The sequence below is a fragment of the Lachancea lanzarotensis genome, scaffold LALA0S12 (genome assembly GCF_000938715.1).
Source record: "Lachancea lanzarotensis genome assembly LALA0, scaffold LALA0S12, whole genome shotgun sequence".
Classification (NCBI taxonomy): Eukaryota; Fungi; Ascomycota; class Saccharomycetes; order Saccharomycetales; family Saccharomycetaceae; genus Lachancea; species Lachancea lanzarotensis.
Window position 1 is genome coordinate 315,553 of NW_019212890.1, and position 22,041 is coordinate 337,593.

Consider the following 22,041-nt stretch of genomic DNA (forward strand, 5'->3'; position numbering starts at 1 on the left):
ACCTGGATTTTGAGGTCGATAAATTTGGTCCAGTCAATTTTTGCAAGGATTGCTGTCGTTCGGTGTCAGGGGAGACCTGAGGAGGCTGGACCAAATGGGGGGAAGTTAAGGGACTGGCGGTTTTGACGTATATAAGACTACTTCTAAGACGTTGCATCGATGTTGGGTATTTGAATATCGGAACTTTAAAGTGTTCCGGAGTTTTACACAATTTTCCTTTTTTACACTAGGACTGTTGACCAACGACTGAATAAGAATGTCAGCGACAGATAATAACTATCGAAACGAAGTTGGTGGCACGGCTGCTGGAGGCCCGGTTGTCCCTGCTGCACACAATGACAATTACGAAACTGGGCATGGAGGTGGTAGCGGAAGCGGTGCGTTTGCAAACGAAGGCGAAAAACGCAAAACGAAAAAGGGAATTGCCATTTTTGGTCTTGCAGTGACGGACTTTATGTTGATCTCACTACGTTTCTGGCAGTTTGCCTGTAGTGTGATTGTCTTGGGGCTCTTGGCGTACGCTATGAAAAGTTACAATTACCATGGCAGCAAAAAGACCAATTACGGCTTGGCTGTTGGTGCCATTTCGACGTTTTACTTATTGATGCTATCGATACTGGGTCCCGCTTTGCACCGTTTTTTGATACCGGGACTATACTTAATCATGGAGTTGATTGTGACCCTCTTGTGGCTTGTGGCGTTTATCGTGCTGGCCAAGGCACACGGTTCCAGATCTTGCGGTCTTAGTACCAACAGCAGCTACCAGCCCAAATATGGGTCCTTTGGAGACTTCACCAACTCTGGTGGGATGTACGACCCTTACACGTCGAAATACACCACTAATCCGCACACCCGGGCATGCCACAGCTCCCAGGCGTCTATTGCCTTCGCAGGGTTGGCGTTTATCTTGTTTGCGATTAGCAGCATTTTGATAGGGTTGCTCGTAATGAAGCCCCTCACCTACAGAGGCGGAGGTTCCAAGGCTTTATGGACGCCCTACTCCAACTCTGGATTGAAACTCAACCCTTGGACCGGTCTAAGAGTCAGCGACGCCAACCGCAACGATGCGGAGGCCTTGGCAAACAACAGAGGTGGCAACAACACGGGTGCAGGAGCAGGCGTGGGTCAGGACCAGCACACTTTCTCTACGGGCGATTCCACCTATAACGGTGCACACCACGACAAAATGGTGGACTCTGACCACAGACGTAATGTGTCTGGAGCCACTGATCTGGAACCAGGGGTCAATAACCCTACCTATAACGCTAATTCCGCAGCCACTGGTGCTGCTAATACCAATGCAACGCATAATACCACCTATGCCACACATGAACCGATTGTCACGGATCCTTCCCCCAACGCGGCCCCCAACGCGGCCACGACCACTGCTAACCGTATTTAGCCGTGCTCGCGTGTGTTTAGGAACAAAAAGATGTTTCCTCGAAAAGCTACAGAGGCTAAAATGACAATTTTCCATCTAATAAGACATAACAATTTGACGACAACCGCTTCTAACAAGTTTAGGTGCACTACTACTACGATTTACAACTCAAGAACTGGAATCCAGTTTCTCAGGTAAGCTTCTGTAAAAAAAACGTACGAGAGTGGTTTGCCAGTATTAGTGAGCGCACTATGTAGGTGAGTATCGTTAAAGTTCGTAATAATGCTATATGACGACGTATTGAAGATGAAGGGTGTATATGACTCTGTGTTTCGTATGTAGTGATGTGTGAAAGAGGTATATAAGTTCGAGAGCTTGGCGGCTAAGTAACTTGATCCTTTACGTGTCACTTTTGGAAGTGGAGAGAGTTCGAAATTTGAGAAAGGGGCTGGAGGCAGAGGTAGCCGACATTGATGAGCTGAAGAGGGGTTCTTTTTGAATGTACATGGAGTTGTAAATGGACAAAAACTTAGCCCGCATTTTTAGGCTGTTGTTGGATATGGGAGGACTTGATGAGTCACCATAAAACGTTTTGTGAGAAGTGCTACGTTCATCTTTCCCGTTGTGATCGGGCGAACTACCTGATTGCAATCATGTTATGATAGTGTGTTAAGAAAACACTACTCGTGTGTGAGAGCAGCTTACGAATTTGACATCGTTAGTTGCGATTGAAATCGACAAACTGAGATTGACAAAAATAACGGGGTGAATCTACACAAGTCAGGCCATTACATTCTCAAATCCCAAGACCAGTCATCTTACACTACTCTCTCCCTCTTACTGAACGCATCTTTACGGGTCATTACAAACGAAGCCAGATACCCAAGGCTTGCAATGAGAGAGTCTTTTAAGGCGTCTAGAGCCATTTACCCTCAACCCAAGACAAGGCTCCCTTCGTTGCAAATCCCGACCTTCCGGGGTTGTTGTTCTTTTTCCTAACTCTTCGAGTATTTTTCATCATCTCGTTCCAGTTACTGACAACCAGCAGATAAGGACGGATGCTAATATTACCGTGTTACCATGCCAGACATTGTCATCTGCGTAAACTACTAGGCAAGGTACGTTGTGGACTATTTGAGTCCCGCAAACGAAAATATCCGCACTTGGTTTAACAACATACCCATGCGTGTGTACCCTTTGGAATGTCAACAATACTCACATGTGTGCGCCACGCCACGGTAGTAGCAGCTGGGATAGACAAAAAAAAAAAAAAAAAAACGGCTCTGGTTGGTTTAAAAATATTTAGTAAGAAAGCGTGAACACGGCGTGAGTGATTACTTCTACCAAGAGGGAATTTCTCTCTCCGCGACCGACGGCGACAAAACTGCAAAAATTCTGCGGATAGTGATATCCGTGTTGAACCGAGATTGAAAATGTCGCTTCTTTAAAAGGAGCATGTTTTTGGAATGAAAAACAAAGAAGTTATTGTTCCTGGCAGCCAGTTTTTCAGGAAAATAGGCCGGGAAGGACAAAAAAAAGGTACAACACAGCTGAAAGACCACACTCTTTGAGCTGATATTTTACACACCTATACGATAGAGAAAAATCATTACGGAGCAAAGCTACTTACTGAGTAGCTGTTAAAAACCCACGATTGTATCTTCGTTTGTATTCCAAATTTCAACCTTCTTTGCTTGCCTCGTTGTGTGAAAAAGGAGTTTTTTTCTTGAAAACATGAAGGTTACTGCGGGATTGGCCTTTGGGGCCTTGACTGTGCTGTCGTCTGTTGTTGCTGCTGCTGAGGCCAGCGACTACCACACTACCACTGTGACGACGACCCACGGAACCCACAAGTACGGCAAGTTCAACAAGACTCACCGTTCTGAGGAGCCAAAGAACACTGGTACCCACAAGTACGGTAAGTTCAACAAGACCCATCGTTCTCAGGAGCCAAAGTCTACTGGAACTCACAAGTACGGTAAGTTCAACAAGACCCATCGTTCTCAGGAGCCAAAGTCTACTGGTACCCATAAGTACGGCAAGTTCAACAAGACTCACCGTTCCCAGGAGCCAAAGACCACTGGTACCCACAAGTACGGAAAGTTCAACAAGACGCACCGTTCTCAGGAGCCAAAGACTACTGGTACCCACAAGTACGGAAAGTTCAACAAGACCCACAACCCTACCTCGACCGTTTACGAGAAGGCTGCCACTGCGAACGCTGCTCCAGCCGGCTTCGACGGTGCCCAAAAGTTGATGGGTTTGACCGGCGGTTCCGCCGCTGTTCTTGGTGCCCTCATGCTATTGTGAAGGGCAAGCCAATTAAGATTAAAAATTACTAGCGCGTGCCAATACTCAAAGTGTGATTTGTAATGCCTTGCGCGGAAAATGTGTGTGATTTTTCTGCGCATTGGTATTACCATAGTTGAAACTTTGTGTGCGTGTGTGTGTGCGTGTGTTTGTGTGTGTGTGTGTGTGTGTGTGTGTGTGTTTTTGTGTGTGTGCGAATCAATGTGCGTGTGTGTTGCACGTTGATGAGCGCCTCCATTTCCACTGCGTGTTTAAAGGTGTGTGTCGACCAGTGTGTTTGCCAGTGCTTGTCCTTCCGTCCTAGATTCCCTCCAAAACTTTTATATCCTTATATCTCTAATAGATGTGTATCGAAGCCTCTAAGATCCAAGAGCTGTCCTCGAAAGGACGGTGAACAATTTAGTACTGCTACAGTGGTGCTGGATGATGGTGAGGTTAAGCCTTGATATCAGGAGTAGAAAAGTATGAACAACTGTAGGTTCCACATCCATGTAGAATATATTTCATTAACCTAGAGAATCGAGAAGTCCACTCAAAAACCACCAAAAAAACACCAAATTACACCAAAATACTTCTAAAAATTGCAACTAAACGTAAAAGGTCGATAGTTCGTAATACAGACCTTATTAGACCGTTACTTCCCCACATTTAAATGGCTTTCTTGTTATGATGATTGTCTGTCTTTGATGAATATCTGGCATCCCAACGACACACCCGTCCATAATGATCTTTCCCATAATGAACGAAAATTTTGTAAAATTGCAACATTCAAACCTATCCTTCTACAATATCGAACTTAAACATAGATTGTAAAGACCCCGTTCAGACCTTCATTCGAGTCTACCACTATCATCATCAACACAATGGACGGCGATTCATCATCCTCCAACAAGTTTGTCCCGGAATACAGACGCACCAACTTCAAAAATAAAGGACGGTTCTCTGCCGATGAGTTACGTCGTCGCAGAGATACGCAACAAGTAGAGCTAAGAAAGGCCAAAAGAGACGAAGCATTGGCTAAAAGAAGAAATTTCAATGCACCAGCCGGCGGAGCGGAGTCTGAGGATGAAGACGAGGCTACCAGCTCTGCAGACCAACAGTTTTACACACAGCTACAGCAGGAATTACCTCAAATGATTCAGCAGATCAACTCCGCGGATTTGCAAGAACAACTCAACGCAACGGTCAAGTTTCGCCAAATTTTGTCGCGTGAACACCGGCCACCGATCGATACGGTGATTCAATCTGGTGTGGTGCCTAATTTGGTTAATTTCATGAACGAAAATCAGCCAGAAATGTTGCAGTTGGAAGCTGCTTGGGCTCTTACAAACATCGCGTCCGGCTCTTCGGACCAGACAAAAATAGTGGTGGAAGCTGGAGCCGTGCCTCTTTTCATCCAGTTGCTGTACTCGGGATCCGTAGAGGTCAAAGAACAAGCAATTTGGGCACTGGGTAACGTGGCTGGTGACTCCACAGGCTACAGAGACTATGTTTTGAGCTGCGGTGCAATGCAACCTATTCTGTCGCTTTTCGATCTGAGCAAAACCTCGCTGATTAGAACCGCAACTTGGACTTTATCCAACTTGTGCAGAGGTAAAAAACCACAACCAGACTGGTCCGTTGTCTCCCAATCGCTGCCCACTCTTGCGAAGCTCATCTATTCCATGGACACAGAAACGCTCGTGGACGCCAGTTGGGCCATCTCGTATCTCTCCGATGGGCCCGCCAACAACATTCAAGCGGTCATCGATGCCAGAATTCCCAAGAGACTGGTGGAACTCTTGAACCATCAATCCACACTGGTTCAAACACCAGCTCTGAGAGCTGTTGGTAACATTGTGACCGGAAACGACCTGCAAACCCAAGTGGTTATTAATAGCGGTGTTTTGGGCGCACTAAGGAACTTGCTTACCTCCACGAAGGAATCCATTCGCAAAGAAGCGTGCTGGACAATTTCCAATATCACAGCGGGCAATACCGATCAGATTCAAGCTGCCATTGACGCCAATTTGATACCCCCATTGGTCAAGCTTTTGGACGTTGCAGACTACAAGACGAAAAAAGAGGCCTGTTGGGCCATTTCTAATGCATCTTCTGGAGGATTGCAAAAGCCCGACATTATTCATTACCTTGTTTCCCAAGGATGCATAAAGCCCTTGTGCGACTTGCTGGATATTGCCGATAACAGAATCATCGAAGTTACGCTGGACGCCTTGGAAAACATATTGAAAATGGGTGAAGCCGATAAAGAAGCTCGTGGGTTGCATATTAACGAAAACGCCGACTACATAGAGCGTGCTGGCGGCGTTGAGAAGATTTTCAAATGTCAGCAAAATGAAAACGAAAAAATTTACGAAAAGGCATTCAACATTATCGAACAGTACTTTGGTGAGGACGACGATGCTCTCGACGAAAGCATGATTCCACAGAGCGCAGGCAACACTTTTGGATTCGGTTCCAACGTAAACCAGCAGTTCAACTTCAACTAATATTATCTGCTGTTAACCTCTAATATATCGATCCTGCTATACACCACCAATTCCGAATTTTATATAAAGACAGGTAAACCACCAAACAATTTTCTGGGAGTTCTATAATTGTTCAGATTTGCAACTTCGAGTCGGCATTTTGTAGCAACTCAAGTGCCACCTCAATTGATGTCTAGTCTTCTTGCTGATTGACTTCAATTATACCAGGTCAAAGTTCATTGATTGATTGATGATAGATGAACCTAGTTCGAAATCTTGAACACAACTTTTGACAACAATAACAACAACAATAATCAAGCCTTAATCTTAATCTTGGTGTTGAGCGCTACTTTCTAATACTTTTGAGTTCTTCCTCGAATGAATGAATTCCTCAAACCTCAACCAGTCCCACCTTCCATCATATGAAAACCGATTGGCAAGTGAATCTCGAATCGCTAGAATCAACGAAATCTACAATCGAAGTCATAAACAGGACTCACAGAAGCATAGGGACTCTATAATATCGGATAATTCTACGTCAGTTGTCTCTGACTTACACGATGGTCCCTATTTGCAAGAAAGCCAACCGGTTGTTGACCTGAACTACAGACAGCAAGAGTTTCTGGATAAAAGGCCCACCAACAACATTGAAGCACCTGAATTCAGCACCATCAAATTAGAAGACGGTTTCAATCCTTTCAGGCCAAGATTTACAGAGGTGAGACCACGTTCAAAGGACGAAATGGAGCAGGAACTGCATTTTACACCAAAACTGCGATCCAGAAGAAGTATAATATTCTCCAGAACACCGAGCAACGACATCCCAGTAAGAGAGGAAGCCCTGCACCTTTTCAAAAATCGAAATCGGCATTTTTCTTCTGACATCGGAAAAAATGAGTCTACCACGTCTGCTAAGTCTCGAGAAAGCTTCAAAGAACTGAAAGCCAGACTGGGCAAACCTCTCCCGCTAGGATATCTGTCCTCTTCGTCTGAAAACCATGAAGAAAATCCAGAATCACACAAGAAAGCAGTCAAACCTCGCTGGAAACGTATCTTGTCCAGTTCCGAAAAGCGGCCGGATTGGACAACGTTACAGGACCGAATCCGTTCACCGTCAGATCACGGTAGCATTAGGATGCACGCTTCCGACTCAGAAATGTCACTTGCGGGACTGTTGGGTGACGATGAGGATAGAGCGAATGATGGAGCGGCAGCAGACCCTTCTAAACTCGTGGTTGATGAAGAGCACTTCGAGACAATCAATGAAAACCTTCGAACCAACACTGAAAAGCTGGATCAGATTATGACCATTCTGGATGAGAGAAGCCAAAATAACGGTAAACTTGAGGCGGTAGCATGGGTTACCTGTATTATAATTCTAGTTTTGCTCAATGTATTTCTGAGCAATGTGTAGTATACAAAGTTAGAGGACCGGGAAGGTGTAATATACAAGGCGGAAGGCATTTCTATCTACAGGGGCTTCGAGCTAGTTTCTGTTTGTTGTAAAGAAACCTTGATGGCTATTCACTCATCAAAGTCGTTTTTGGGAGGTGTAGTGTGCTCCTGTCGCATGTACAGGTCGATGGCAGTGGAAAATGCTGCGAAACCTGCACAACCAACCAAAGCTGCTGTCGGACCACTTTTATAAGCGAGACCACCACCAGTGAGGCAACCAGCACCAACACCATTGTAGATGTCGTTTTTGGCCCTCAGAGACTCTATAGCACACTCGACACCAGAGTAAATCATACCGATGTAACCGAAGTTCTTCGCGCTGGAATAAGCTCTTTTTCCCATGTCTGCAAACTGCAGCTTAACCTGTTGCTTGAATGGTAGATCAGAGATATGCTGTAAGCTGTTGGGCAGTTGGGTTGATCCCGGTACAGTGGGTGTGTGCAGAGGAGTGTCGTAAGCCATGGAAGCCATGAAAAGACCAAAAACACCACCAAGAGCGAAACCCGTAACACCACTGATGGCAGATTTACCGGGACAAGACGTCATAAAGCTTATCATCATCTCAGCGCCCTTATCACCTTGTTCTTCGGGCGTCATCTCATTGAAAGGCTTGTTACTCGGAGGTGACACTTGCTCGAGGCCAAATCCACGGTAAACCATCGTTCAAAATCCTTGAGAGTGTAGTTTGATGCCTAGAGTATGTTGAGCTAATTAAAACTGATCAAGGACGATTGTACTACTCCTAAACCTGCCTTTTTTGGTGCTCTTCGCACAACGAGTTAAACTTATTTGAAAAATTATATTAGTGTTCAAGCTCATCGCTTCGAGTGGAGGACGATGATGTTGTTCTAAAGACACGGTAAAATGAACTTATGAGTCCATTGAATATCGTAAATGACACTAGAGATACCTTTCATGGGCGGGACGTTTTTCAAGCGTGGAAAAAGGAGGAATTTTGGTGGAATCGGACTACTTGTAATCAAGGTTACGAGTTCCCGGCGTTGGAACGCTCCAAGTATGAGAAAGAGACCGAAAAGAAGAATTTGAATACACATATCAGTCAAGAAGATCCTACTATTTGTTTAGACTTAAATTGGTCACCAGATGGCACTTCTGTGGTGGCTATTTTCAACGATTACGGAATCCGACAGTATTTGATTCCGGAGGAGCCTGGCGCCGCACTTGTACCGTTCAAACGGTTCTTTAGAGGGCAGTCTATTGTAGCGAGCTGTGTCCATCCTTATTACTCAATGTTTGGCGGAAATGAAGGAGTGAACGTAATTCTTGTATCTTCCAAAGATCTGCCCATCCAACTCTTCTCGTTGTCTCCTCATGTCACGGAGCACAATCCGCTTTTCAGTTATTCCGTAGTCAATCCTGACAATGAAAGTTACGAAAAGATGTTCGCACTTAGCTTTTTTTTGAAGTCCGGATTTTTGGCAGGCGCATCGCGAAACAAAGTGTCGGCATACGATTTGAACCGCAAGATTCCGCTTTGGACGGCTTCGATTTCTAGCAAAAATAGCGGCCATCGAAGCATAGTCTCGTGCTTCGATCAAGGAAACGATCTGTTGGCCTCTTCATTCCGGTATGGTGCAACATACAAGAATGACATATTTGGAATCGACACTAGATCAAAAACCCTATTGCCACAAGCCGACAGGAAATCATTGGGAGTTGAAAAGGGCAATTGTGGCATTGTGCAGGTAATCCAGAGTGTGAATCAGCATTTTCTGTATGTTGTGAAGAGAAATAGCGACATCATTGACATCTTGGATGTTCGAAAAGGCTTATCGAAAATCAATGAACTAGTGCTGCCCTTCAAGCTGGGCTCTCAAAAGTTCAAGGCTTCGTTGGATTCAACCAATGGTCTTTTGATAGGAACTGCAGATGGCAGGGTTCTGCAATGGTCCAGCGATGTGATTGAATTCGGTGGACTTATTAGGACGAAAAGTTCGATAGGATTATCGCATTTGACACCAGACATTGAGCACAATTTTGATAACTTAGAGACTAGAATCAACATCGTTGCATCGAATCCATCGAATCCAGACCTTTTAGCTTCTTCGTACTCGCCTGATAAATTTGAAGAGGGCGGAGAACCCATGTCGGGAATCACTTTATTCAATTTGTAGGACTATTTTGCCAAGATCATAATGTGAAAGCGTCTCTGTAATATCGGAGACGTTGGTATTCTTGAAGTTTTAACAAATGAAGCTTCTTTCGTTGCATTCGAATTTCTGAAGCTAAAGCAGTTTCCTGAGAAACTTGGTCCGACACGGGAACAACCTCATCATCTGTTGGTCTCACGAGAAGGCTGCTTTGAGTGCTCAGTTGTCGTTTCAAGTGCAAGCTCGTCATATCAACATCGCTTCTTTCATTATCATCAACAGCGCTCGAGACTGAACTATTTCCTGTTGAAGAGACGGAAACAAAAGAGGAGCCGCCTCTCATCTCTACGTCCTTGTCATCTTCGGCAATCATGGGTTGCGAGGGCGGAGCATTGAGGATGAATTGACTAGAAGCTGACAACTTTTGATAGTTGTGCCAATTCTTGATGCATTCCAAAAGGTGCTCTAAAGGCCCTTCACTTTCAGGACAATCTTGAATGGGCTTGTCTTGCCTCAATTCCAGTCGCTGCAGAGATTCGTCGGCACCGGTCCCACAGATCTCAAGTTCCAATTCGTAGTATCTAGAGAAATGGTGTCCGTACTTTTCGCGATCCCTTGCAGCAACCCCTGCGGGAGCTTCGAACCCAGACGATGAATCCGCAGTAGGAATCGTTCTGAAGGCTCCTATGGACAGCCTTTTCTCTTCCAACGTTTTCTTAGGGTCTACCACCACTGCCACATACGGATCTTGGTACGTTTGGTTCAACTCTTGCGTTTGAACATCTATGCCACTCAGCCAGCACCCGTATCCCGGATGAGAATGGTACCAGCCCACAATATGGAACTTTTCAGGTCGGGAGTCATACACTTCGTTCATGTATTGTACCATGTATTCGTAGGATTCTAATTGAGCATTGACTCGAGTCTCTGTGCCCTCTACAGGTAAGGCATAGGAATCATATACTACCACATTTCTCGTTTGCACTGTTCCCACTAGCATCCCCATTATTTCTGCATCTTTGCCATTCACAGCATGCTGCAAAATCTTGTAGGAAGCTTGCTTAGAAAGTAGGACCTTTTTGAAGTAAAGGCCTTCATCTTTCCAAGGTTCGTCAGTATACGGCTTCTCATTGACTGTTCGGATGAGGTGCTCTGATATTGCTTTATGTTTCTGTAATGAAAGTCCAGAGCCCTGGGGGGATATTCCGGGATGTGCAAGACCGTTAGCCCGCTTTAAAGAGTCAGCACACTGCTCTATTTCGTCTCTTAAACCTTTGCAAGTGATCTCCTGGTGAGCCATTCTTGATCTTGTTTCTTTCGCTAGTTGCACCTTGTTCCAACCAGCAAGCTATCACACCAGAATTCCTCAGTTTATCCTAGATGTACCTGATCCTAAGTTCATTCTAGAAAAGTTCATGTATCATACCAACTTTTCGAAATTCCCCACTTAAACTACATATGTTTGTCCCTGCACACTGTATTTAGACTACTTGAACCCTCTTGCCTCTCTCTTGAGTTCACCGATGTACTCTAAAAACTTACCAATGTTCACGTCAATTCCGTAACTGTAAACATAAGAACTGGACAAGTAACTGGACAGTAAAGCTTTCAAGTACGACTCTGGGATATTTCCAAGCACTTGTTCAGGACCAGCAACATCGATCAATAGAGCAGGGATGATCTTTTTCAGCAATAGATAGTTGCGAAGCTCAAGATCATTCATCCATAGCTCATTCGAGATAATGAGCTCATCGTTCAGTTTATTAATCGTTTGTGAGAGGACATTGGATAGCTCAGAGATGGAAGTGCCGGAGGTCTGCTTCAGTGGCCATAACTGGTCAAACTCTGCTCTTGCATTTTTTTCAACCTTGCCTTGAATGAACTTGACATAATCGTCATAGAGCCTAGTGGTTTTGCCAGGAGTTTTTCCAATGAACTTGTGAATAAAATCATGGTCATTCAAAGCCAACGACGCCAAAACCTCCAGGGAAGACGATGTGACACCTCCCTTATTAGTGGAAGCATCCTTGAACAAAATGCACCCATGCTCTTCTAATGCAATTTTGGCAGGTTGCGTGATGAAAAGGTTGGCACCCTCAACAATGAAGGGGATTTTGCACTTGCCTGTTTTCGCATCGATGAAATAGTGCAGAACATTGATGTCGATCGAATTAGGCCTGCCTCCACAAGGGACAAACAAATCCACCTTTTCCACGAATTTGAAAAGCTCCAGGTGGAATCTGTTTCTGAAAGTCGTACCGTTGGCTACTACAACACCATTTGGTAACTTAGCATCAATGTCCTCTACAGAAACAAAGAAACCCTGGCTACTCAGTTTAGAAGTGTCATATTCGGAAATAGTGCTTCTCTTGATGGCCAAAGTCCTGAGTGACTCTTGGTCAAGGCCCTTAGGATCGCACAAAACACCCGACCCATCGACAATAGCAACGTATTGTTCGTTGGATGACGACAGTAGAATCTCGTTGGATCCCAGATCACCATCGGGTCCACCGGTCTGGAACTTGTTGACGGTTGTGTTCTGTAATCCAAGTGTCTCATAAATGGCATTGACATAAGATCTGACACTCAATGATGTCATACCATAGACATCATGAGGAATCCCTCCCATGGTTGGGGACTTACCTGTCAAAAATGACTTCCACCAAGGGCATCCTCTGCTTTTGGCGTGTGAAGTAGCCCAATCGACAAACGTGGCAGTCCCCTCGTCAGGTCCAAAGAACAGTATTTCTTGCTGGTTCAACCTATCGACATACTTCTCTTTCAATGGATCTTGAATCAAGATATCAATAATGGCATCCACGTACTGCGTAAACGCGACGAACGTTTGTTTCTGTGATGTGAGTGTTGGATTCAAAAGAATCACACCTTTAGAACCACCTTCAGGTATATCCTTATTCTTACGTTGTTGAGTAGAAGCCAGCTGATAATTCTCATCGATAGCCATCTTGGAATTGACTTCGTAGATGTCCTGTGTCTTTGAACAAACGATACGAATACCACCCCTGGCGATATCTCTAAACCGAATGTGGAAAGCTTTGAAGGTATTACCAACAACAAAAAATACACCGTAGGGTGTTTCTGGAAATTCAGTTTCCGGCATAATCAACTTTGGGTTTAGCCTAAACGATATTGCTACCTTTCTCGTCATAAAGAAATTGGTTTTTAGCACAGCTTTGTTAAACTTAGCTAGTGTCTGCAAGATCAGTATGTCCGGCGAGTCGTTGGGGATAAACCTATTGAGGTACTGTTCGAACTCTTCATCGTTGGCAAAGGGTTCGAGCTGTGATAGTCTTTGATAAGACAAGGTTTTCCCAAACCCATGACGAGCAGACGAAACATAGTGAACTTGAGCGAAATTCTTGTAAAGCTTGGAAACGATATCTTTATACTTGTGCAAGACTTCAATAATCATTTGCTGCGTGTAGGTCTCATTTCTCAATTTTTTCTTCAGTCCATCCAAAACCTCGAGCATAGAGGTATTGTTTGTTATGGAGGACAAATTCACTTGACTCACCAAGTCCTGATATTCATCACCGAGCCTGTTGATGAAGTTGTTGATGAAAATGGCACCAATATGGGCATAGATAGCTTCTTGTGGCGAGAAGCTTCTCTGCTGATACAGATCCTGAAAATAGTTGCTCGGGATCGAATACAGCAAAGAGGCTTCTCTTTCAAATTGAAGAATCGACATTGAAAGACTGTTCAAGACGTCTTCGGACTGTTGCGATTGTTTAACATAAACCGAGTAAATCATGACGTCGTTAGCGAAGGTTTCCAAATACACTTTGGAAGGCTTGAGGTGGTAGTAATGCAGCAATGATGACAATGCCGTATAATAGCTCTTTGTAGTACCGCGTTTGAAGCCCACAACTATACGCACCTCGTCTGGATCTGCGACGGAATTGAGAGTTTTTATGATAGGTCCCTCACGCTGACGCATTTGTTGCATAATCAACCCATATAGTTTTTTGTTTTCTCTAGAAGTGACCTGAGACATGGTGAGATCGCTAATAGCATCAATCTCACCTTTCGCTAGTTGTTCTGGCGTGAGTTTGGGGCCTGCAGCTGGATCATGGGCAAAAACTGTGCGGTACACAAATGTGAGCTTCAAGTTATTTTCTGCCGTGTAAGAGATCAGTCTGTAGCGGTTTTTAGAGCTATCCAGTAAGAGGGAGTCGATTTTGGCGTCGAGTTGGTGGCCTGTTTCCATGAAAACCGAATGTGTGTCGGTGATCACTTGGGTCTTGACGGAAAACCCGCTTGACTGCGTATTGTCTGTAGGGGAACCCGATGGAACAGGTTTTTGTTGGTCGTCATCGCCAGTGGTGGCAGTGGTGATGGCGTGGCCTGCGAAATTGAATCTGGCAAAGGACTCGACTTTTGCGGCGTACAACGTATGAATGATATTTGCGATCATTTCCGGCGATTCTTTCGAGAAGAACAGATCGTCGATTCCCAGTGCGTCGTAAAACCATTCGATTTCGTGTTCCACCACATCGTCCGGGATAAAACCTTGTTGGTCGATGAGATCCAGCACTGCTTCACGTTGAGCGTCCTTCCCCGGAAAATCGAAGTTGTGGTAATCTGACATTGACGAAATCGACAATGTAGAGATATCTGGCTCTTGCGAGCTATTGACAGAAAGCATTGTTGGTGGTGACGGGATAGCGCTTTGTGTTGTTGAAAAGCGTCGGTTTGACTGGGTAAAACAAAACCTCTGGAGCAATAGGTTCTAGTCCGAGCGGTATTCCTCTTGTATTTATAGGGAAATAGTCACTTTTGTGTGGTCTTGTCACCAAATAAGTGTGTGACGCCGTACACTCTGTAGGAAAGGGGCTGTAGTGTCAGAAAAGGAAACGAACACACAATTAGACTGAACCAATTGCAACTAGTTGTGACGATGCCGTGTATTCAAGCAAATCACGAGTCCTGCTTATTTTGCGGATTGTGAGATGATCTCAAGTAAGTGACACACATCGCAACCTTTTCCATATGAGATCTCCTTATGTACTTATACTGATACTAAACGAATACAAATAACGAAGAGACGAAGAGAACCTAGATTTATTGATGTGCGGCATCTCGAGACGAAGTGACTCAAGTTGGTGATGATGCGCCTCGATATTCCCCATAACAAGTGTGTATAAAACTCGCTATCTTACTGTTTATTTAGATGAACTTTCAACGTTGATAGTAGACGAGATAGAAGAGAAACCTGAGATTCAAAACAAACCGGGCGTCAATAAAAGAGAGACGCCTAGATCTGGACAAGATGCAGTGGGAAACTGAGTTGTCATTAGGGCCATAGATGCTAATCGAGAGGTTGTTGTAATTGAGAGATTCTCAGATAAGAATGTTGATTGTTTGTAGTCTAAATTGGATAATCGACGGTGTGTTTATGTGCATTAGTACGAAGCTCTTTAAATTCCAATAAGTTTTTCCCAGTGGTCTAGATCATCCATCATCAATCAGTGTTTACATAAACATTAGATAGCGGATACCGATGTACGGCGCTGTGGCTGTGATGGAAAAGTGTGGCTTGCCAAAACACACGTGACTCTATCGTGAGTCGTGATATACGTGTATAGTGATTTGTTTTGTGTCACATGACTATTTCGTTTATGGTGATCTGTGAGGGTTTGTTCGTTCATAGTGATCTTGGTTTCTACAAATGTTTACCCCAAAAAAATTAAAAATCGCATCCCTGGTTAGCCCTATCGTCTGAACAATTCCCACTACCCATATTCTCTAGCTACTACTTGCACATACGTCTGCGGACTTCTAACGCTTGCGTCTTTCAGATCCCCTTCCTTTCACACTCTTTTTTGTTTTGAAAAATTTAACGTAGTTTCTACAGAAACCCATCGCTTGAAAAACTTCGTATGCTATTAACAAACTCAATAAATCATCGAAACTTCGATCTTAATAGCGGCCAGCTCCAGACAAAAACTCACGCGTCGTCTCCCTTTGCACCTTACAGAGGTATGGAAAAGCGGGATATAGCTCAACCAGTGGTGGATAGAATCCTAGCAAACCCATTACAATTTCAAACGGCTTCAAAACCTGATTTCGAAGACGTTAATAGTGGGTCTTCGTACATAGTGATCGGGCACACAGCATATCCATCGTCATCATCAGATCGAGCGATGAGATCAGGTAACCAGAAAGATGCAGAAGCAAGGGTTGTTGGTCAGAATCAAGAACGGTATTCGTCGGCCAAGGCCGAACCTTGGAAACCCATGCCTCGCAGTTTTTCAGAGGCTCTTGAAATGTACACTGCGAAAAAACCAAAAAAAGACGTTGCTAATGGGAGAGATGAAGAGCTGAGCGACCAAGGGTATGTGAGCTCGAGTTCAAATGAGGATTTTTCCAATGGCAAAGGTGGCAGACAAGAAACAGAGTCGTCAGGCAACTCTTCTGGAAATGATGAGTTCCATGAAGCTCAAGAATACGCCGAAAGTCCGGAAATAGAGAAAGGAGAGGAAAGTAGAGACGTTGGTGAGGACGTTGGAGAGGACATTGGAGAGGATCTTGGTGAAGATGTTGGAGAGGATGTTGATGAGGATGTTGATGAAGATGTTGGAGAAGATGTTGAAGACGATGTTGATGAGGACGTTAATGAGGACGTTAATGAAGATGTTGGGTTGGAAGTATCTGAAAATTCACACTCCCTAGGTAATTCGGACCAAACAGAAGACGAAGACTTTCAAGACGACGAAGATGCATTATCAGAATCAGAAGCGTCAGAAAGCGAAATCGCCGATAGTGAAAAACTGGGCCTCATACGTGAGGCTCAAGAATATGCTCAAATGGATGCTTCTGCCAAATCCGCAACCGCACCAAAAGAGGAAGAAGAAGAAGAAGCAGAAATTGATGCCGACTCAGAAGATCTCAAGCACAAAATACCACACAGCAAACGACCCTCACCTACTCCCCCTACCTTTCTCTCGGATATCGACCAATTTTATCAGTTCAACGAAGACTTTCGTGACCAGGGCTCTAACAATTCCAACCGCATTTTGAAAAATTGGGGACCACAGTTAACAAAAATGAGACCTAAGGGCCTTTTAAATCATGGCGTTACTTGCTACACAAACGCCGCGGTCCAAGCCTTGATTCATGTGCCCGCCATCCAACACTATCTATTTGACATCCTCCGCGGCCAATACAAATCCACCATAAAACCACAGTCCGTTTCTTACGTTCTTGCAGAAACCACCAAGAAAATGTGGTCATCGGAATCATCAAACGCCCAGTATATCAATCCAAAAAAACTGATTGGTAGACTGGACGATATCAACTGCATGATGAGCGAATGGCAGCAAGAAGATTCTCACGAATATTTCATGTCGTTGATGTCTAGGCTTCAAGAAGATGGCGTTCCTCGCGGTCACAAGTTGACAGAAAGTATAATACACGATATTTTTGGCGGATTACTGCGGCAAGAAGTGACGTGTAAAAGCTGCGGACAAGTATCTAAGACAGAACAACCAATTTATGACCTTTCGTTACATTTGAAAGGCAAAAAGCAAACGGAATCTACAGATAATGCGAAAATTGCACAAGCCTCGAACGAAGAACAACCCCAACGTCGTTTTTCGATAGAGAAATCCATTAGAGATTTTTTCAATTCTGAATTAATCAAGGCCGATAAAGCAACTAAGGAGGGATACTTTTGTGAGAAATGTCGGAAGACTACCAATGCGACCAAGCACAATTTTATCTTAAGAGCACCAGAAACTCTCCTAGTTCACTTGAAAAAATTCCGCTTTAACGGTACTTCGTCTTCAAAAATGAAGCAAGCGGTATCGTATCCTATGTTCTTGGATTTGACCGAGTATTGCGAAGATGCACTGAAAGCCGTTCCTCTGAAATACCAACTGATAAGCGTTGTTGTTCATGAAGGCCGTTCTCTGTCCTCAGGTCATTATATCTCCCATTGCAAGCAACCGGACGGTTCTTGGGTCACCTACGATGATGAGTATATCAACAAAATCTCCGACAGGCAGGTTTTGAAAGAGCCGGGTGCTTACTACTTGGTATACACCCGACTAACACATAAAAGCGTGCCATTGGCATCTAACTCAGACGCCTCGTCGTCCAAATTGGCTTCAACGTCGGGAAGCGAACCAAGCACTTGCGATACCAGCGCATTCAAGAAGAAAAAAAAGAACAAGGGCAAAAATAAAGCCAAGAAACGGCGTCTGGGCAACTAAATTTATTAGCATTTCCAGTGTAAGAATAGAATCTCACACCAACGACATTTTTTATCATTCATAAAGATGTACAATAGAATAGAGGAAGAAACTCTCGAACGTCACTAAAATATTTACACGCTAATTGACATTCATTTTTCTTTGAAAAGTGGGCCCTCACACATCAAAGGTTTCAAGGGCCATGCTAATATTACTTTTAGGGTACCACGTTGATACCCATGCTCTTGGCTACTCCCACAACCGATTTTACAATGTTATTCATTTCCAGAGTTGAATGTCTGCCATCGCTTTTCTTGATCTTGGCAATCTCGTAGACATGTTTCAGTGAGATTTCTCCCAATGTGCCTGCTGCAGTTTTGACGTTGGGTTGTCCCATACCTTTTTCCTTACCTAGACTTTTCAGCAGCAAGTAACCGGTTGGTGGGGATTTCATTTCAAAGTTAAATGAGCGGTCTGGTTTTATCGTGATATATACTGGAACAGGAGTCCCTGGTTGGTAACTAGCTGTGCGTGCATTGAACTCTTTGCAGAAATCAATGGCTTTTATACCTTTTGAACCTAAAGCTGGACCAACAGGCGGAGAAGGAGCAGCCTGTCCAGCACCCACTATAAGCTTGACGAGAATATTCTTGATAGGCTTCGACATGGCTCAAAAAGCACGATCCTATGCTTCAAAGATGTACACTCATCGGGTGTTCTATCTATGCCTCTATATCTGTCTAAAATTTTCCAAAGCTAACATACAACTGTCGCGTCAGAATGGTAAAACATGACAAGCCTCCACGACAGCGACACAACTTTTCCTATCATCGAAGTCGAAGAGGACCACAGCGATAGTGATGTTTTAGGGACCGCCTTGAGACGGTGTTTCAGTGAACATACGGTACTGGACGCTTTAAGAAAACTTTGATATTCGAGTTTTATGAAGTCTAAGTTGCAAGCTCAAGGAAAATATGATTTTACTCGACTAAGTTAGCTTGAGCCAACGTAAAAAGCTAGTCCGGTTCGCCCAGGTTGAAAACAGAACTGTTTACAATCGATGCAATCTTATTTTTTTTGAGTAATAAACTACTACTGTTTTTACAAATCCGAAGACGTTATTAGAAGAATTCTTATCTCAGACAATCTCTTGTGACGCACGACTATACAGTCTTTGGGTGAGAGCGTTTGATGATTTCCGGCGATCAAATGAAGGAAGATCTAATTCGATGACAAGAAACGAGTATCGCAGCAGCACGGCAAACATTGAGAAAAATGGGTCTGACAGTCATGTCATGTTCTCGCTCTTAACGATTCTGTTTCTTCTTCTTCTTTTCAAGACCGGCGATGTGGGCCTCGCTTTGGTCGACCTGTGTATGTTTGTGGTTGGTGCCACATATTATTTTAGTGGAGAAGCCGTCGTCCATCACTTCACACATTTCGATAGCTTCGACCCATGGGTCGGCCATGATGTCTTCAATGCTGGCCCTACAGGCGGGAGCCAAATCGACCATACGCCCGATGATATGCTGGCATTCTTCGGGGAGAGAGTTCAACAATCTTTGTGGTCCCACGTTGGGATTGTTGGGGTCAGAGGGGTTGTTGCTGGAAGGAGCTGTTGTAGGACTGGCCACATTGGCGTTCTCGTTCAAGGCGTTGTCGTATGAGGGAGGCTCGAAGTCGTTGGGTCCAGGAGTTCGCACCACCAGGGCGCTCAAAGAATCACAATCTCTTCCCGAACAGAACAACTTGAATGAATTGTCTTTCAATTTAGGAACCTTCCAAGGGAACTTTTTGAGAACCATGCACGCAAAAATAATAGCCGCAGACCAGATATCAACGGGCCTAGGATCATACTTGGAGAAGATGCAAACCTCCGGCGCCAAATATGGATCGCTTCCAACAATGCCCGAAGATTCTACCAAGGTCTTGGAGAACGGATAAGAAAACACGGCAGCTGCGCCAAAATCAATCAATTTTACAATCCCATCTTTGTTTATTACGCAGTTGTCTAATTTCAAGTCTCTGTGAGCCAACCCCATAGAATGCAAATACTGAATACCCGTCAAGATTTGCTTGAAACAGCAACAGATTTCCTCGTGGGACATTTTGTTGCTCATGACAATTGCGAATAGATCGTAATCGCAGTATTCCATCACCTGTAGAATGCGACTGTTTTCGTACACTATCTCAATCGTCTCGATAATGTTTGGATGGCGTAAAGTCGTACCAATACAATATTCAGATGTTATTTTTTTGACATAGTCTCTCTTGAGTTCGTGCTCAAACTTGGTTCTAAACTCTTTGACAGCAACTGTTTTGTTGTCCGGGATTTTTTTGTATAGTTTCACAGCACCGCCGGCTCCAGCACCAAGATTCTCACCCGTTTTGGCGTACCTTTTTGAAAATGGAAGAGCTGGAGACGTTTGATTGGTGTATATGGTGTCTCCAGTACTACTGTAGGAACCAGGCTCGAAAGATGAGGTGTTTGAAGTGTGTGAGCTGATATTTCCACCAGCTGATACAGGAGGGGTACTTGGAGACCCACTTAGCTGCTGGGCCTGACCCTTCCGGAAGAATCTCTTGATATCTGCAAAAGAGGAATGACGTGATCTCGGTATGTATTGGTTAGGATGCTGTTCATGCAAAGAAGAAGGCGATCCGATGAACGAGTCCTGGTATGATCCCGATGGTTGCTTGGAGTTTCCATATAAGGAGCTGCGTCTTGCACGCATGGGTTTAGGGATGGAAGACCCGTACGCTGAAGACGGCTGCGAATTGGCCGGGATGTCTCTATTTTGGGATGCTTGAGTAGGAACTGTGATAGTGAGGTCTTTGGGATTTTTATTCAAAAAAAGGTTACCCAATTGCGACGAAATCGAGCTTGATCTCGGCACAGACCCCGTTTGGGAGCCCGAATACAGGTTAGCAGCGTTATTCTGGGATGCTTTTTGAAATTTTTGTTTGGATACAATGAATCGAGCCTCGACGTTATCGACTTTTGGCGACGATATGACGTTGCTATCGATGGCAGAAACGTTGTGCGGCATGAATCCATTGTTTTCAAGATACGACGACGACATTGAAGACGCAGAGCTGTTGGTAGCTGCACCTACGCTGTTGGGCCCTGCACCAAATCCCGTGCCGTTTCCGGCGTTGGAATTCGGTACGGAGTACGGTATGTTTGAGGAAAGGGACGGAATGGGCTTAGCTTTGCTCAATGATCCCACACTGAGTGATGATGGTGGTACTCCTGCTGGTGTTGGTGCTGCTGTTGCATGAACACCACCATCTGCAGCAATAGCGCCCCCACGTGACTCAACGCTAAGGGGAGCTGGCCGGTCCCGGTCTTTGAAACTTTCGCCAAAAGTCGCGGTGTGCGCCGAATTCGAGGCTATGAAGCTGGAACTGAAATCCGGAGTGTTACGGTCATCTTCCAGCTCCGATTCGAATCCTTTTTCCTCGGGAATACCCTCTGAAGCGCCCATGTTTGCCACCACCGGTTGTGCATTGCGCAGTTGCGTCGTTAACGATGCTCCTGAGCCCGAAGTGGCCTCATTTTTTCGCTTTTCTTGCAGCAGCTTGGTCAAAGATGACATCTTGGTTCTTTTCGCAAGCTTTTAAGCCCAGTATCGATACTTTCTGGTGCCCTTTTCAGTTATTTAAAAGATGATTGTTGCGTTTCGACACCTGTGTAATTTTTATGATTTCCAATTTCAAATTTCAACTGAGTTATTGGTGATAACGAACAGAGACATTTATTTCTCACCAGATGATAGATAAGAACTATTAAAACGGAATAGTTTTCACGCAAAATAGAACAGGAAATGAGGCTTTAAAAATAATTAGTTAAGACCAGTAGATTTCAAGCTTTCTATGGTAATTTTCAGCTTTCAAAACGGTTGAGTAGAAGAACTCTTGGTAGAATTGTATCTGTATGATGGAAATGATTTTAAAAACGGTCGTGAGACTTCAGCCAAGTCTGGTAGGTCTTGAAAAGGTCGACAAGACGTGTGGATTGAAGAATGGATAAAGATTCTTCAATGCAAGGGACACTTCGGAGTTTGAGTCGATATGATTGGCAGATATGAGCTGGTGTA

The 22,041-nt window shown here is 44.3% G+C and overlaps 11 protein-coding genes across 11 annotated transcripts; 6 read left to right on the plus strand and 5 right to left on the minus strand.

The window, feature by feature from the left end:
* Positions 1–256: 256 nt before the first annotated feature.
* On the plus strand, positions 257–1,402 carry LALA0_S12e03400g (LALA0S12e03400g1_1; the record flags this gene model as incomplete). Its single annotated transcript, XM_022775052.1, has 1 exon — positions 257–1,402. The coding sequence occupies one exon, from the start codon at positions 257–259 to the stop codon at positions 1,400–1,402; it is 1,146 nt and encodes a 381-aa protein (XP_022630839.1).
* Positions 1,403–3,115: 1,713 nt separating this feature from the next.
* Positions 3,116–3,691, plus strand: LALA0_S12e03422g (LALA0S12e03422g1_1; the record flags this gene model as incomplete). The annotated part of the gene is made up of 1 exon (XM_022775053.1): positions 3,116–3,691. One exon carries the CDS (start codon positions 3,116–3,118, stop codon positions 3,689–3,691), a length of 576 nt encoding a protein of 191 aa, XP_022630840.1.
* Positions 3,692–4,554: 863 nt separating this feature from the next.
* SRP1 (LALA0S12e03444g1_1) lies at positions 4,555–6,180 on the plus strand (the record flags this gene model as incomplete). The annotated part of the gene is made up of 1 exon (XM_022775054.1): positions 4,555–6,180. The coding sequence occupies one exon, from the start codon at positions 4,555–4,557 to the stop codon at positions 6,178–6,180; it is 1,626 nt and encodes a 541-aa protein (XP_022630841.1).
* A 361-nt stretch (positions 6,181–6,541) lies between these two features.
* On the plus strand, positions 6,542–7,573 carry KAR1 (LALA0S12e03466g1_1; the record flags this gene model as incomplete). Its single annotated transcript, XM_022775056.1, has 1 exon — positions 6,542–7,573. One exon carries the CDS (start codon positions 6,542–6,544, stop codon positions 7,571–7,573), a length of 1,032 nt encoding a protein of 343 aa, XP_022630842.1.
* Positions 7,574–7,683: 110 nt separating this feature from the next.
* On the minus strand, positions 7,684–8,274 carry TIM22 (LALA0S12e03488g1_1; the record flags this gene model as incomplete). Its single annotated transcript, XM_022775057.1, has 1 exon — positions 7,684–8,274. The coding sequence occupies one exon, from the start codon at positions 8,272–8,274 to the stop codon at positions 7,684–7,686; it is 591 nt and encodes a 196-aa protein (XP_022630843.1).
* Positions 8,275–8,486: 212 nt separating this feature from the next.
* Positions 8,487–9,749, plus strand: SWT21 (LALA0S12e03510g1_1; the record flags this gene model as incomplete). The annotated part of the gene is made up of 1 exon (XM_022775058.1): positions 8,487–9,749. The coding sequence occupies one exon, from the start codon at positions 8,487–8,489 to the stop codon at positions 9,747–9,749; it is 1,263 nt and encodes a 420-aa protein (XP_022630844.1).
* A 16-nt stretch (positions 9,750–9,765) lies between these two features.
* On the minus strand, positions 9,766–11,025 carry RRI1 (LALA0S12e03532g1_1; the record flags this gene model as incomplete). The annotated part of the gene is made up of 1 exon (XM_022775059.1): positions 9,766–11,025. The coding sequence occupies one exon, from the start codon at positions 11,023–11,025 to the stop codon at positions 9,766–9,768; it is 1,260 nt and encodes a 419-aa protein (XP_022630845.1).
* Positions 11,026–11,211: 186 nt separating this feature from the next.
* Positions 11,212–14,394, minus strand: GDH2 (LALA0S12e03554g1_1; the record flags this gene model as incomplete). Its single annotated transcript, XM_022775060.1, has 1 exon — positions 11,212–14,394. The coding sequence occupies one exon, from the start codon at positions 14,392–14,394 to the stop codon at positions 11,212–11,214; it is 3,183 nt and encodes a 1,060-aa protein (XP_022630846.1).
* Positions 14,395–15,730: 1,336 nt separating this feature from the next.
* Positions 15,731–17,962, plus strand: UBP10 (LALA0S12e03576g1_1; the record flags this gene model as incomplete). The annotated part of the gene is made up of 1 exon (XM_022775061.1): positions 15,731–17,962. The coding sequence occupies one exon, from the start codon at positions 15,731–15,733 to the stop codon at positions 17,960–17,962; it is 2,232 nt and encodes a 743-aa protein (XP_022630847.1).
* Positions 17,963–18,158: 196 nt separating this feature from the next.
* MRPL19 (LALA0S12e03598g1_1) lies at positions 18,159–18,608 on the minus strand (the record flags this gene model as incomplete). Its single annotated transcript, XM_022775062.1, has 1 exon — positions 18,159–18,608. One exon carries the CDS (start codon positions 18,606–18,608, stop codon positions 18,159–18,161), a length of 450 nt encoding a protein of 149 aa, XP_022630848.1.
* A 640-nt stretch (positions 18,609–19,248) lies between these two features.
* NPR1 (LALA0S12e03620g1_1) lies at positions 19,249–21,540 on the minus strand (the record flags this gene model as incomplete). Its single annotated transcript, XM_022775063.1, has 1 exon — positions 19,249–21,540. One exon carries the CDS (start codon positions 21,538–21,540, stop codon positions 19,249–19,251), a length of 2,292 nt encoding a protein of 763 aa, XP_022630849.1.
* Positions 21,541–22,041: the final 501 nt, after the last annotated feature.